At 38.2% G+C, this 13,400-nt stretch overlaps 1 protein-coding gene across 1 annotated transcript in view; it reads left to right on the forward strand.

Annotated features, from left to right (window-relative positions):
• The window catches only part of PAIP2 (poly(A) binding protein interacting protein 2), a 17,655-nt gene continuing 4,255 nt past the window's right edge, over positions 1–13,400 (forward strand). The window contains exons 1-2 of the mRNA XM_070374432.1: positions 1–154; positions 12,819–12,982. Coding sequence (XP_070230533.1) covers positions 12,845–12,982 — 138 coding nt within the window. The 5' untranslated portion in view covers positions 1–154; positions 12,819–12,844. The remainder of the gene's footprint in view (positions 155–12,818; positions 12,983–13,400) is intronic.

Here is a 13,400-nt window from a genome sequence, read left to right on the forward strand (position 1 = left end):
GAAGTGAAGTCACTTCCGGGCTGGGGTGTTTGTTTGGACTGGAGAAGGGAGGCTGCGGGCGAAGCGCGCGTCGAGCGGGGGAGCGGCGCTGCTTGTGGAGATCCGCGGAGGCCGACCGGATTCGTTGGCTGCCGTCCCCGCTGCCGTGCACTGGGTGAGGGGTTCCCTCGGGCGGAGCGGCGAGAAGGGTGCGGCGGCCCCGGCGGTCGAGGGACAGCACCTCGGCGACGGCTGAGGGGCCTAGAGGGTCCCCTGGGTCGTTGGCCCCCAAGCCCGTATGGCCCCCGTTGTTCCTTGCCTCTTCCAGTTGAGTCTGAGAGATGATCTTGGACCGACTTAGTCTCTTTCTTTGAGAAATGGCCGTCGCTTTTTTTTCTCATTGTCATTATTATTTATGATTTGGATCCCGCAGCTCTCTATCCGGGTCCTCGGTGGCGCGCGATGGTTGCCGGGATAGCACTTTCTCGCGAGCCCCCACCCCCACCCCAGTCCCTTCACCCCCGCCTCCGGTACCCTTTTCCCCTGCTCCCCGCTGCCGCCTCGGCAACAAAGCTCATTGTTTCTCCCCACTTTACGCCTGCGCGTCGCCACGCGCTGCCGCTACTTGCTGCGCTTGCGCGCTCCTCCTGAGGCTAGGGTGGGGGAAGAGAGAGGGGCGGAGGGACTGGCGGGTTGCCTTGCGTACTAGTAGAGCGTTTTGTAACCGTCCGCGAGCCTGTACCTTTCTGATCTGTTTTCTCCGGTTTCTTCGACATCCCCTACCCCTTAATTTTAGTTACATTGTATTCCGTGCTCGGGTTAGGAGGTCCTTTGGAGTACTGGCAACTCCTACTCCAGGACTGTTTTGAACTAGTTGAACTTTTAAGGGCTTAGCCAATTCACGTTTTTCAATTTTGGTTCTTGCACTTTTTAGTTTCTCTGTGCTATGCTTATTCTCTCGCACCATCAAAAATATATAGCTTGTGTTCAAGTTACTTGTTTCAAAACATTTGTTGAAGCAGCCAGCATTGATATTTTCTGTAACTGCAAAAAGGGACCTTTACTGCTTCTTTTGTTGTCTTATTTTCCCTGATTTTGCAACGCCATCATCTCACAGAAACCACAAACTCTAGAAAGAATTTGGCATCCAGTGTGCCGTGGGAGAAGGTCTAACAGCTGAGAGCTTTTGACATTTCAGCAGAAGACAAATTCCCATTTTGCATGTGCTGGCTAATCTTGTCTAATTAACCTGGTGGTATGATTTTTCACAGTGCGTTTTAGCAGTTGGTCAGGTGTTAGTTTGAGTTTTCTTTAAATAGCCTTTGAAATTTCATGGGCTGCAGGTTATGTATGCAAATAAATTCTCTAAGGGTTTTAATGAGATTCCTAGTGTTTGCTGTTTTGTGTTTCTGTTCCGGTCTGTGAGAGGATATTTTGAGCAAATTACGCTGTTTATACCACTTGTTAATTGTGAACTTGTTCAGAACTTCATTTTTTCTAACAAGTAGGTGTCTTTGACCAAAAAAAAAAAGGTAACTCTCCCAAAAGTGTAGCCTGCTTGTCTGTTTCTTTATGGGTTGGAAGGTGATTTTCATATTTATTTTAACTTGTGAAATAAGCAGGAAGAGAAGCTTGTCCTGCCCGTTTTGAAAGCAGTAGAAACTTGAGAGATTCTTTTATTAGGCACACACTTCTATAGCCCTTAGTAATGGAGGGCATTGTTCAAAGTACTTTTACAAGTATTTACTCTTCAGTGTCTTTAGGCAGCAAGTACTACTGTAAAATGAAGATTATAAATGAAAGAGAGATGTGGAGTAACTTGCCCAATGTTACACAACTAATAAGAGCTGGAATTCAAATCCAAGCGGAGATTATGTGCTCTTAACCTCTGTAGCATGCTGCCTGTGATTTAGTAACATATTCAGAGTCCTCTGGTGGTTAATGGCATATCTGGGATTTGAACCCAATCCAAAATGAAAGTTATCCAAGTTGTCTTGGTGATCTGGATCACCCTGTTGCACAGATACATTAAGATTTCACGTATGATACAGCCTGAGATTCACTATCAGTAACTCAGTCTTTTTTCTTAATTTCCTCATTGTTCATAGTGGTGCTGTCCAGTAAGATAGCTACTGAGCACATGTCTGTTGAGCACTTGCAATGTAGCAAGTGCAACCGAAGAACTAAAATTTTGATTGTATGGAATTAAAATTGTTCAGTCACTAAGTTGTGTCTGACTCTTTGATCCCATGGACTGACTGCAGCACCCCTGACCTCCCTGTCCTTTACCATCTTCTGGAGTTTGCCCAGGTTCATGTCCATTGAATCTGTGATGCCATCCAACCATCTCATCCTCTGCCACCCTCTTCTTTTGCCTTAAAATAATTTAAATTTAAATAGCAACAAGTATCTGGTGGCTACCAAGTTGGATAGTGTGAATTTATTTGAACTGACTCTGCTTCTTTTATGTATCAGTTTTTATAAATAAGGATGGTATTTCTGATGCACTTCGAGCTTTTTTCAGCTGTGTTGTACCATCCTTTTTCTTACCTCATAACGTAGTTACACTATAATTGAGATCAGGGTTATAGTCTTTGGGATTTTTCTGTGACATTGTTTCACTCCTGCAAGTGGTTGGACCTGTTGTTTTTATCTTATAGCTTGCCCTAGCAATCTTAATTGTTCTACATGTTTAGTAATACTGTTACCTGCTAGGTTGTTTGCCTAGGTACTCTTATTATTATCAATTTTACAGATAGGGAACCTGAAACAGATTAAATAACCTGCCCACTGTCACATATCTAGAAAGGCAGCCTGGTTCCAGAGCCCATGCTTTTAATCATTATTTTATACTGCCAAACATTAAACAAAAAATTCCGTCCTGCTCAGACTTCTGAATTAAATATAGAAGCTGTTGCAGAAATTTCTATATTTTCTCTCACTAACTAAAATACATATGTATACAATATATGTGTGTTTAAACAACAAATAACTTTAAAGGGCCTACAGTAGTTCAAAGTAGAGTCCAGTGGAATAAGAAAAGGTGGTAAGTCTGTGGAGTCAGTTTCTTTTGATTTTTTGTGGGGGTTCTGGTGGCACCACTCGGCTTGTGGGATCTTAGTTCTGCCACCAGGGATTGATCCCTGATTCCTGGCAGTGGAAGCCCAGAGTTGTAACCATTGGACCACCAGGAAATTCCTTGTGGAGTCAGTTTAATGAAAGAAGCAGAGAGAGAATTCTGTTTGAATTTTAATGAGAATTTTTTTAAGAGTTAATGTTTTTACTTTTTATTCCAGTTTTATTGAGATATAATTGAAATATAGCACTGTATAAGTTTAAGGTATATAGTATAATGATTTTATTTACATACATCATGAAGTGGTTAATGACAATTCTTAAGAGATGAAAAAGGGGGAAACTTTCTAAAACTTAAAAGATTTATTTTCATATTTTAAAATTTTGTAGCGACTATAAATGTATGGACACTGCTGGAAACCAATAAATGGCAAAAAATAGCTGAGGAAAAGAGTTTGTAGATTTAAAGTGCCAGATATCAGGAAAAAAACTGCTCTTAACCTAACCAAAATCTGGTGAAATTTCTTTCTTTTTTAGCAGCTCTTACTGAGCTATAGTTCGCATACCATGCAGTTCACCCATTTAAAGTATATAGTAGTCTTTAGTATTTTACCAGAGTTGTACTTCCATCAAATGAGGACATTTTCATTACCTCAAAAAGAAATCTTATGCCCATGATCTGTCATACAATATGTGTTCCTTTGTGACTGACTTCTTTGATTTAGCATGATGTTTTCAGTATTCATCCATCTATCAGCTGGTGGACCTTTGGGTTGTATCTCTACTGCTATGAACATTTTGCCTGTGTAAGTTTTTATGTAGATACATATTTTCATTTCTCTTGGGAATATACCCAGGAGTGGAATTGCTGGGTTATATGGTAATTCCGTGTTTAATCTTTTGGGGAGCTACCAGACTGTTTTCCATTTTAAATTTCCCATTGGCAGCGAATGAGGGTTCCAATTTTCCCATATTTTCACTAATATAAAGTATTATCTCATGGTTTTGATTTGCATTTTCCACATAGTTAAGGATGTTGAGCATCTTTTCATGTGTTTTTTGGCCTTTGGAGAACTTTGCAGATGTTTTGCCCATTTTTAAATTGGTTGGTTGGTCTTTTATTGTTGAGTTGTAATAGGTCTTTATTCCAAATAAAATTCCCTTATCAGATATTATTTGCCTCTGTTTCTTTTCTACCTTTCCAGAGATTCTATGCATTTGCAAATTGTGAACACACACACCCCCCTCACACTCACTGTGTTCTGCAAATTGTAAAGCTGGAGTTTTTTTTCCTTATGATAAATCCCATGTCAGCCTTATCAAGGAAAAGAGGGATATAGTCAAATGAGCTATGAAATAGGAGAAATTCGTTTCTGTTGTAACAAAATTCAAATTCTGGAGAAATGAGATTTTAGTGAAATAAAAATTACTGTGGTTAACCAGAGAGGTTTGTTATTCAGTTGCTAAGTCATGTCTAGCTTTTTGCGACCCCATGGACTGCAGCACTCTAGGCTTCCATGTCCTTCATTCTCTTCTGGAGTTTGCTGAAATCCATGTCCATTGAGTTATTGATGCTATCTCACCACCTCATCCTCTGTTACCCTCTTCTCCTTTTGCCTTCAGTCTTTCCCAGCATGAGGGTCTTTTCCAATGAGTCAGCTCTTCGCATCAGATGGCCAAAGTATTGAAACTTCAGCTTCGGTCCTTCCAATGAATATTCAGGGTTTATTCCGTTTAGGATTGAATGGCTTGAACCAAGGGACTTGCAAGAGTTTCCTGCAACACCACAGATTGAAATCATCAGTTCTTCAGCGTTAGCCTTCTTTATGTCCAACTCTCACGTCCATACATGCAGAAAACCTGAATAGACCTATCAAAACGAGAAAATTAAAGGTTGTTAATAATACCAAGCCCTTATAATTTTAGATTCATTTGTCTTTGGGGATCCCATAATTCTTGTTATTGAAATGATTCCTGAATATAAGGATGGAAAAATTCCTAGTTCATTTTTTTGAAAACTATATTTTATGTAGCATTCTCACAGTCTGGGTTTGCAGTTATTTTCTTTTGGAACTTGATACTTGTCACTCTGCCATCTATATTGTTTGAACCCTCTTGTATTTTTTATCTTTTTGCTGTTTTCTGGATACTTTCTTTTATCTTCAGTTCTATTGTATAGATCTAGTCTGCTGCCAAACCCATTATATTTTTGTTTATGTTGTGGTTTTTATATATCATCATTTGGCTGTTTTCCAAATCTATTGTGTGCACTTTTTATATTTAGCTGTTTTCTTTTTTTTGTTTGTTTTTGTTTTCTGAATATATTTTCAAGCTTGATAGGTAATGATCATTTTGCCACATGAGTGGCAACATGCTACATGAGTTTTGATTATGCTTTCTGTAAATTGCACTGCTTCTTGCTTGTTGTATCTTTTTTTTTTTTTTTTTTTTGCCTTTTGAATTTGGTTATCTTTCATTTTGAACTCTTCATTGGCCTTAAAGATTAATTTTTTGAGGTTCTTGGACTTCCCTGGTGGCTCAGATGGTAAAACATCTGTCTACAACGTGGAAGACCTGGGTTCAAGTCCTGGGTTGGGAAGATCCCCTGGAGAAGGAAATGGCAATCCACTCCAGTACTATTGCCTGGAAAATCCCATGGACAGAGGAGCCTGGTAGGCTACAGTCCATTGGGTCGCAAAGAGTCGGACACGACTGAGTGACTTCACCGAAGGCCTCGAATGAAGATGCCTTCCTCTCAAGGAATTTTACATTTGCTTTTGCCAGGCTCTGGCACCAGTCAAGGGCCACTTTATACTCAGTTCATGACTTGGGATGTTCTGGACTTCCCAGGTGATGAGAATTTATTCCTCCTATCCATAAGAGGTCCAGCCATAGTCACGGTATCTGAGTTCCCTTCCACCGTTCCCTTTTGATTAGCTTGGTGGGGAGTGGGAGTCGTTTTTGGTTCAACCTTAACCTGAGTATATAGCCCTTTGGGGTCCCAGCTTAGAGCGGGAGGATCTCCTGTTCCATCTTTCCTATATGCCTTTTGCCCCTTGAAGCATCCAAGGTCGATTCAAAGAAGCCTAATGGACAGAAAGAAGCCCTCAGTGCAGAGGCAGCCTCAGTGTTTAAAGTTCCACTTTGTTCTTTGAATTCCCACTTTACTTACTTTTCAGCACTTTTGAGTGTTTCTTTAGGAATATGTTATCTAACACTTTTAGTGAGAAGACTATAAATAGTCTACCACTATTGGTAAAAAGTTCTGATTCATTTATGCTTTAAGGAATTAAAATAGTTTCAAGTAAATGGATATGCCATCTTCCTGGCCAGAGGGCTTAACATAAAAACATGATCCTGATTAAACTGCAAATTTTTAGTAAAATTCCCATCAGACTGTTATTGACAACTTTAAAATTGATACAAAGATGAAAGTGCAAGATTCCCCTCTTCCCCAAGAAAGTTGCTAAGGGATTTGTGATACTAGATATTCAAACTTACTGAAAGGCTGCTCTATTCAAAACAGTATGATACTGTGCTGAAATATTTGAAGATGAAAGGTCATGATGAAAGGCCTGCAACATAGCAGATGGTTAAGCCAAAAAAAATTGTATAGAGAAAACAACTGTGGCAAAAAGCTAATAGTTGATGAATCTAGATGAAAGGTACAAGTGTTCATGATACTATTATTTTATTATGACTTTTTTGTAAGTTTAAAATTCTTAAACAATAAAAGTTGGGGATAAAACAGTATACAATATACCATCACAGAGCAAGGAAACAGTATAGTAGGAGTTTGATCATGATAAACCTGAGGAACAAGCTTTCATTTCAATAATGATGAATATAGATCTTTTACATCATACTCAAAGTAGTGCTCACATGAGTTAAAGATTTAGAGGACTTCCCTGGTGGTCCAGTGTCTAAGACTCCATGCTCCCAGTACATGGAGCCTGGGTTCAATCCCTGGTCAGGGAAATAGGTTCCACATGCTGCAACTAAAGATCCCATGTGCCACGACTAAGGAATGCCCTGTAAGCTAAATAAATATGCAAAAATATATTTAAAAAAATAATAGGAATAGTTGGGTTTTGGTGTGTTTTTTTTTTTTTTTTTTTTAAGGTTTCACTATAAAAAAGAAACTATAAAAATACTGAGAGAAAATAAAGGAAATAAAACCTCAAGATAGGGAAAGACTTCCTAAACAAGATGAACATATCCTGGCAGCTGTAGAGGAAAACAGTGAGATTCTTTTATGCCCACCTGTTTGCAAAAGTAAAATGCTATGTTGATTATATAGAGAGCTGTTGAGGATGCAGAGAAATGGGAGCACCCAGCTTATTATAGGAATGTACATTACCATAATATTTTTGGCATATAATCTGTCTTTTAAAGCTACAAATGCACATGGCCTTTGACCCAGTTATTCTCACTTATCAGAATGTATCCTACAGAAAACACAACTAGAAAAGGATGTGTGTACAAGGGTGATCAAAGCAGGATTATTTGTATTGAAAAAACTGGAAATGTAAATTGCATCAGAGAAGAAATGGTTGAATAATTGCTGCTGTATCCATTTAAAAAATTAAGTATACTTGTGTACATTGACTAGTAAGGATCTTTCATGTGATATATTTAGTTTAGCATGATTCTATTAAAATACATAAATTCTTTATGTGTGTCTCTATAAGCAAAAAAATATGAAAGGACATATACTAAGCTGTTAAAATTGACTACCTCTGGGTAAGATTGAAGATGGAAAGGAAAAAACTTCCTTAAGACCTGTTTAAGTAGGGCCTACTTTGTACATAAACAGTTTTTTTTACTTTAATGCTTCCTTTTCCAACAAAATTTCCTAACTATATGCAAAGACAAATTATCCAGAATTTTTCAAATGATTACTTTGATACATTGTTGTTTTACCATTTTGTGATTTTTGTTTAGGAAAATCTTATTAGATGTATTCTTACAACTACTAGATTTTTAGTATTAGTAATTTAATATTGCTTGTTCTGAATTAGTATTACTGTGTTGTTTTAGAAATCCTTTTATGAGATTAAGGCTAAAGATTAAAAATTTTGAATTACATTTTGTGATAATTTTAGGATTTTAAATAATAAAAACATGTTTTTTGAAGCCATAGATGTTCTTTGAAGCAAGTATGAACATTAAAAATTGGGGCAAGGGGATTATGGGTTTTCTCTGTTCGTTTCTGCCCATTTTTAAGTGGTTTCCATTAAATCATGAACGAAGACAAGACAGCAACAGATTGTTATGGTTTACTTCTCAGATTTTTTTTTTTTAAACTGTATTTGTCAAGTCATTACATACATTGTGTCCTCAAACATCACTGAAGCAAATTAGGTGCTTCTGTTTTGTTTTCAGGAGTTCCTGTTTAAGTTTTTATTGGTTTTGTTCTAAGCCACAAGAGACTAATATATATAGATTTGAGCTCACTGACTTGAAGCTGCTGCTTTTGGACTGCCTCTGAATAAGATGATGATACATCTCAGCGGTACACCTTACACTATATATTTTTTTTGGTGGTTTTTCCTAGTGGTTACCCTGGACATGACAAATAACACCTTAGTTTGTAACTCATGTGGACTAATGCTTCTTTAGTTTGCTGTAGAGAAAAAGAGGAGTTATAAAGCAAGAAATCTATTAGTGACTTTTGTATTTACTGTATAATTATCATTGTTTATTTCTTCCAGTGAATTCAAGTTAATGCTGGTATTCTTTTTATTTCAATGTGAAGGAGTCAGTTAGCTCTCCTTATAAGACAGGTATATTGGTAATGAACTCTCACTTTTTTACTTATCTGGGAATGTCTTAGTTTCCCTCCCCGCCCCTTTTATCCTTTCATATGTATTGTCCTGTTTTCTGGCTTCTAGTTTCTGATGTGAAATCATCTATTAATCTTGTTGTTTTGAAGATGCTTTTTTGGTCTTTGACTTTCAATAACTTGATTACAATGTGTCCATGTGGATTGCTTTGGGTTTATTCTACTTGGGAATTCCTTGAGCTGCTTGATAGGTTTCATCAAGTTGGAGGAGTTAGGGGCCAATTAGTCTTCACTCTTTCTCTTCTTCTGGGTCTCCCATTATGCATATATTGGTACATGTAATGGTATCCTACTGATCTCTGAGGTCTGTTCATTTTTAAATCTTCCATTATTTTTTATGTTTTTCAGACTAAATAATCTTCATTGATTTACCAAGTTTACTGATTCTTTCCCCAGTCAAACCTGCTGCTGTATGCTGAGGCACACCTTTAACACTTGAGCACTTTACAGCTCTTTCTTAACCTTTTTATGTGCAGAGCCTGAAGCTTGAATAATCTTGTCAGGTCTTTTCTGAGTGTGCTGCCAGCACTGGGCATGCCTGTGGCCTCTTAGGTTTCCCAGAATATGTAGGAGCTTTTCAAAGCCTTTATTCCCAAAGCATCTCCTTCACCAGCCTTTCTTCCTTTCCTTTTTGCCCCAACTGTTATTCTTTGCTGGCACTGGCTACTATATTTGCCTTTAACTGTTTTTGACAAATGCCAATTTAAAATAAGAAATTTTACGGTATTTGAACTATACACTCAATTTTTTTAAGACAGCAAAACACGTGTGTGTTAATCATTCAGTCATGTCCAACTCTTTGCAACCCCATGGACTGTAGGCCACCAAGCTCCTCTGTCCTTGGAATTCTCCAGGCAAGAGTATTGGAATGGGTAGGCATTCCCTTCTCCAGGAGATCTTCCCGACCAGGGATCAAACCCAGGACTCCTGCATTGCAGGTGGATTCTTTACCATCTGAGCCACCAGGGAAGCCCCAAAACATACATAGGACATAATATAAAGTGTTTGGTCTAAGAAAAATCAACAGGTGATAGAAGAAAATTTAAAATCTGGTAACAATACCTTGTAATTGTAGGTCTGTCAATGTTCTGAAAGTAAATGATCCTCACCCCTCTGGCTTTTCACTTGACTGGCTATAGCAGAAATCTGGTCAGCAGTTGTTTCTTCCTCAGCTATCTTAAGATGCATGATTAGTGCCTGGGCTCCAGTTGATTTTACTGGTTCCAGTTAGGATTTGTTTCCCAAATATTGCTTGACAATGAAATTTTATTTACTGTCCTTAATATACTTTCAGTGGGATCTGTACCAAAGCCACAGGTTGTTTGATGAGGTGATAATGGGCAAAAAGCTGACCTAGAGACATGTCAGATGCAGGGCTTGGGCCCTTTTTGCTAAGCACTATTTATATTTTGTTACTGGTTGGCATCAAACAAGGAGGGAGGGGTTCCTTGAGATTCCCAGACTATAGAATTTGCTGATGCAGATTTTCATTGTTTACATAAACTTATGCTCATGAAATGTATGGAAAACACTTTTTTCTTTAAACAAATTTTTATTTATATATATATATATACACACACACACACTATTATAGTCACTTGAATCATATTCAAAAACAAGTTAGTGGTATTTCTAGTACAGGTCTCACATATAATTGCTACTTAACTGTTCAGTTCTACTTGAATATTGAATGTCCTGTAATCTGCTAAACATGATTTTTATGTACTATTTTTAACTAAAAATATGTCATTTATTAATACTGTGGTCTTCTGAAAGGTAGGATGTAATGGGTATGAGCTGGGATAGGATACATGTTGGGAATATAATGAAAAGCTGTTGTAAATTGAGATGTGTTTGAACATCGTTTAATGATCGGTTTGTGTGCAGTGTAAACAAAGTTCCATGAAGTTGCAAAGCAGAATTGACCTCCTTCTTTTCATAATATTTGAGTCTACTCTAAAGTGTAGTTTGTTTAAAAATGAGCGTATAAATATTTGGTAGCCTGATATATAAGTAATTTACTTTAGAGGAACTGATTGCTGTTTAGTCAGAACTTGTTATCAAAATAAGAGGGTTTATTTAACCCAAGATTAATGATAAATAAAAATATCAAGGATATCTATCATCTGTTTTCTGTTGTGTCTTTTCACAGTGCTTCAGTTTCCTAATCCCAGTCATGTTTTCTTTCTACCCCACACTGTGTGTCTGTTCAGTAGTGTTCCGACCCTGTGACCTCATGGACTGTAGACTGCCAGGCTCCTCTGTTCCTGGAATAACTCTGGCAAGAATACTGGAGTGGGTTGCCATTTCCTCTTCCAGGGGATCTTCTCAACTCAGAATTCAAACCCGCAGCTCCCGCATTGCCCGGTGGAGTGGTTACCGCTGAGCCACCTGGGAAGCCCTCTACCCCACACCCTACCACATAAATCTCAGTCTGTCTCTGCCTTTTCTTTCATACACATACAACACTAAGGAAGGCAGAATTCTCAGTAATTCTTTTTTTAATTTTACTTATTGATTTATATTTGACTGTGCTGGGTCTTCATTGCTGGCAGGCTCTTCTCTAGTTGCGCCAGGCGGGGGCTGCTCTCTAGTTGCAGTGTGCCAGCTTCTCATTGCTGTGGTTTCTCTTGTTACAGAGCACGTGCTCAGTAGTTGTGGCGCATAGGCTTAATTGCTCTGCTACATGCAGGATCTTCCCAGATCAGGGATCAAACCTGTGTCTCCTGCATTGGCAGGCAGATTCTTAACCACTGAGCCACCAGGGAAGCCTTCTCAGTAATTCTTAATTCAGGACTTCCTAACAATGAAAAATGTTAGTGCCATGACACTATTGTCGTTAGTATTCAGTATTGGGGGAAATGCATATGTGCATCAGGATTGGGCCCACCCACCCCCACTGCTTAGAGACTTACCATTCATATTATATGAAAAGCTGTTTTTTAGTACTTATGTCCTGTTAAGTTCATAAAATTAAGTTAAAATTAAGTTCATAAAATGAGTTTAAAGGGCCAGGCAACATACATCGAGCAAGTCTGTCCCTGAACCTTACCCAAAGAAGGAAAACTATTTCTAGTATATTTGGGGTTTTCTGTTTAGTTTGATTATGACAACTTTGGAGTAAGAAGACATTTTTAAAACTCTCATCTTCATATTAGGTATGCTGTTGCCTTCCTTTGGCATAAATCACACTAATGTTTGGATTTACATACAAGTCTCTCTTGCTTTACGTAAACACATTTTTTAGCAATTTCGGAGTTAATGAACTGGTAGACTTACTGTAGGGGCGTCCCAGGTTGTGCAGACAGAGAATCTGCCTGCACTGTCGGAGACGCAAGAGACATGGGGTCAGTCTCTGGGCTGGGAAGATCCCTTGGAGTAGGAAATAGCAACCCTTTCCACTATACTTTCCTGGGAAATTCCATAGACAGAGGAGCCTGGTGGGCTACAGTCCATGGGGTCACAAAGAATCGGACACAACTTTTCGACTGGGTGTACACACACAGACAGAATACTGTAGACTCTGGAACTTTAATGCTTCAAACTTTTAGCTTGCAATATATTAAAAGTTTGTTAGTTTTCACTTCCAGTCCCTAGGTTTTTTAATATCAATTTTCCAAACCATGGTTGTTTTATGAAACATAGAATATTCTATTTTTAACAAATTAGATGGTTTGGGGATTCAATTTAAATAATTGTTTGCCTTTGTTTACTGTTACTAGAATCTAGGCTATTCTCAGTTATTCCTTAGACATTAAAATCGTTTAGGAGAAAAATGAAGCTTTCCAAATGCTTGGTTTATCATGTGGATTAATGTATTAATATGCATCTCATACCTAACCATGATGGCTGGTAATAATAGATGCTCACTAAGAACTGAAAGAATAACTGGCTAAATTAACTGTATTGTTGTTTTAAGGTTAAAAACTACATCTGACGCCAACCATGAAAGATCCAAGTCGCAGCAGTACTAGCCCAAGCATCATCAATGAAGATGTGATAATTAACGGTCATTCTCATGAAGATGACAATCCATTTGCAGAGTACATGTGGATGGAAAATGAAGAGGAATTCAACAGACAAGTTAGTTTTGTGTATAAACATTCTTTTTTATTGTAGCCCGTGATAACCGTCAAATAATATAATTGTACTTGTCCCTGAAATGTGTTTTTCACCTGGTCCCTTATATATGAAATACATGGATTTATGTGCCACCACTTCTGTTTTATTTGGATGTTGATTACTACCAGGTTTAACTGCTCAATTGAAATAACCTTGGGAACTTTTTTCAGTGTCTGACCCCAAAAATTCTGATTCAGAAGAGTTTAGGGTGGGACCTGATAAACTTATTTTTTTTTTGACCGTCTCAGGTGGTTCCTGGGAGCAGTAAGGTTTGGAAACCACTACCTTAGACCAGTCAGATTGTCCTATTGTGGTGAAAGTCAAGAGAATCCAGAGTAGACAGGCACCAGTACCAAAGTACTGGTTTTCATCTAAGGTT

The sequence above is a fragment of the Bos mutus genome, chromosome 7 (genome assembly GCF_027580195.1).
Source record: "Bos mutus isolate GX-2022 chromosome 7, NWIPB_WYAK_1.1, whole genome shotgun sequence".
In the NCBI taxonomy this organism is placed as follows: Eukaryota; Metazoa; Chordata; class Mammalia; order Artiodactyla; family Bovidae; genus Bos; species Bos mutus.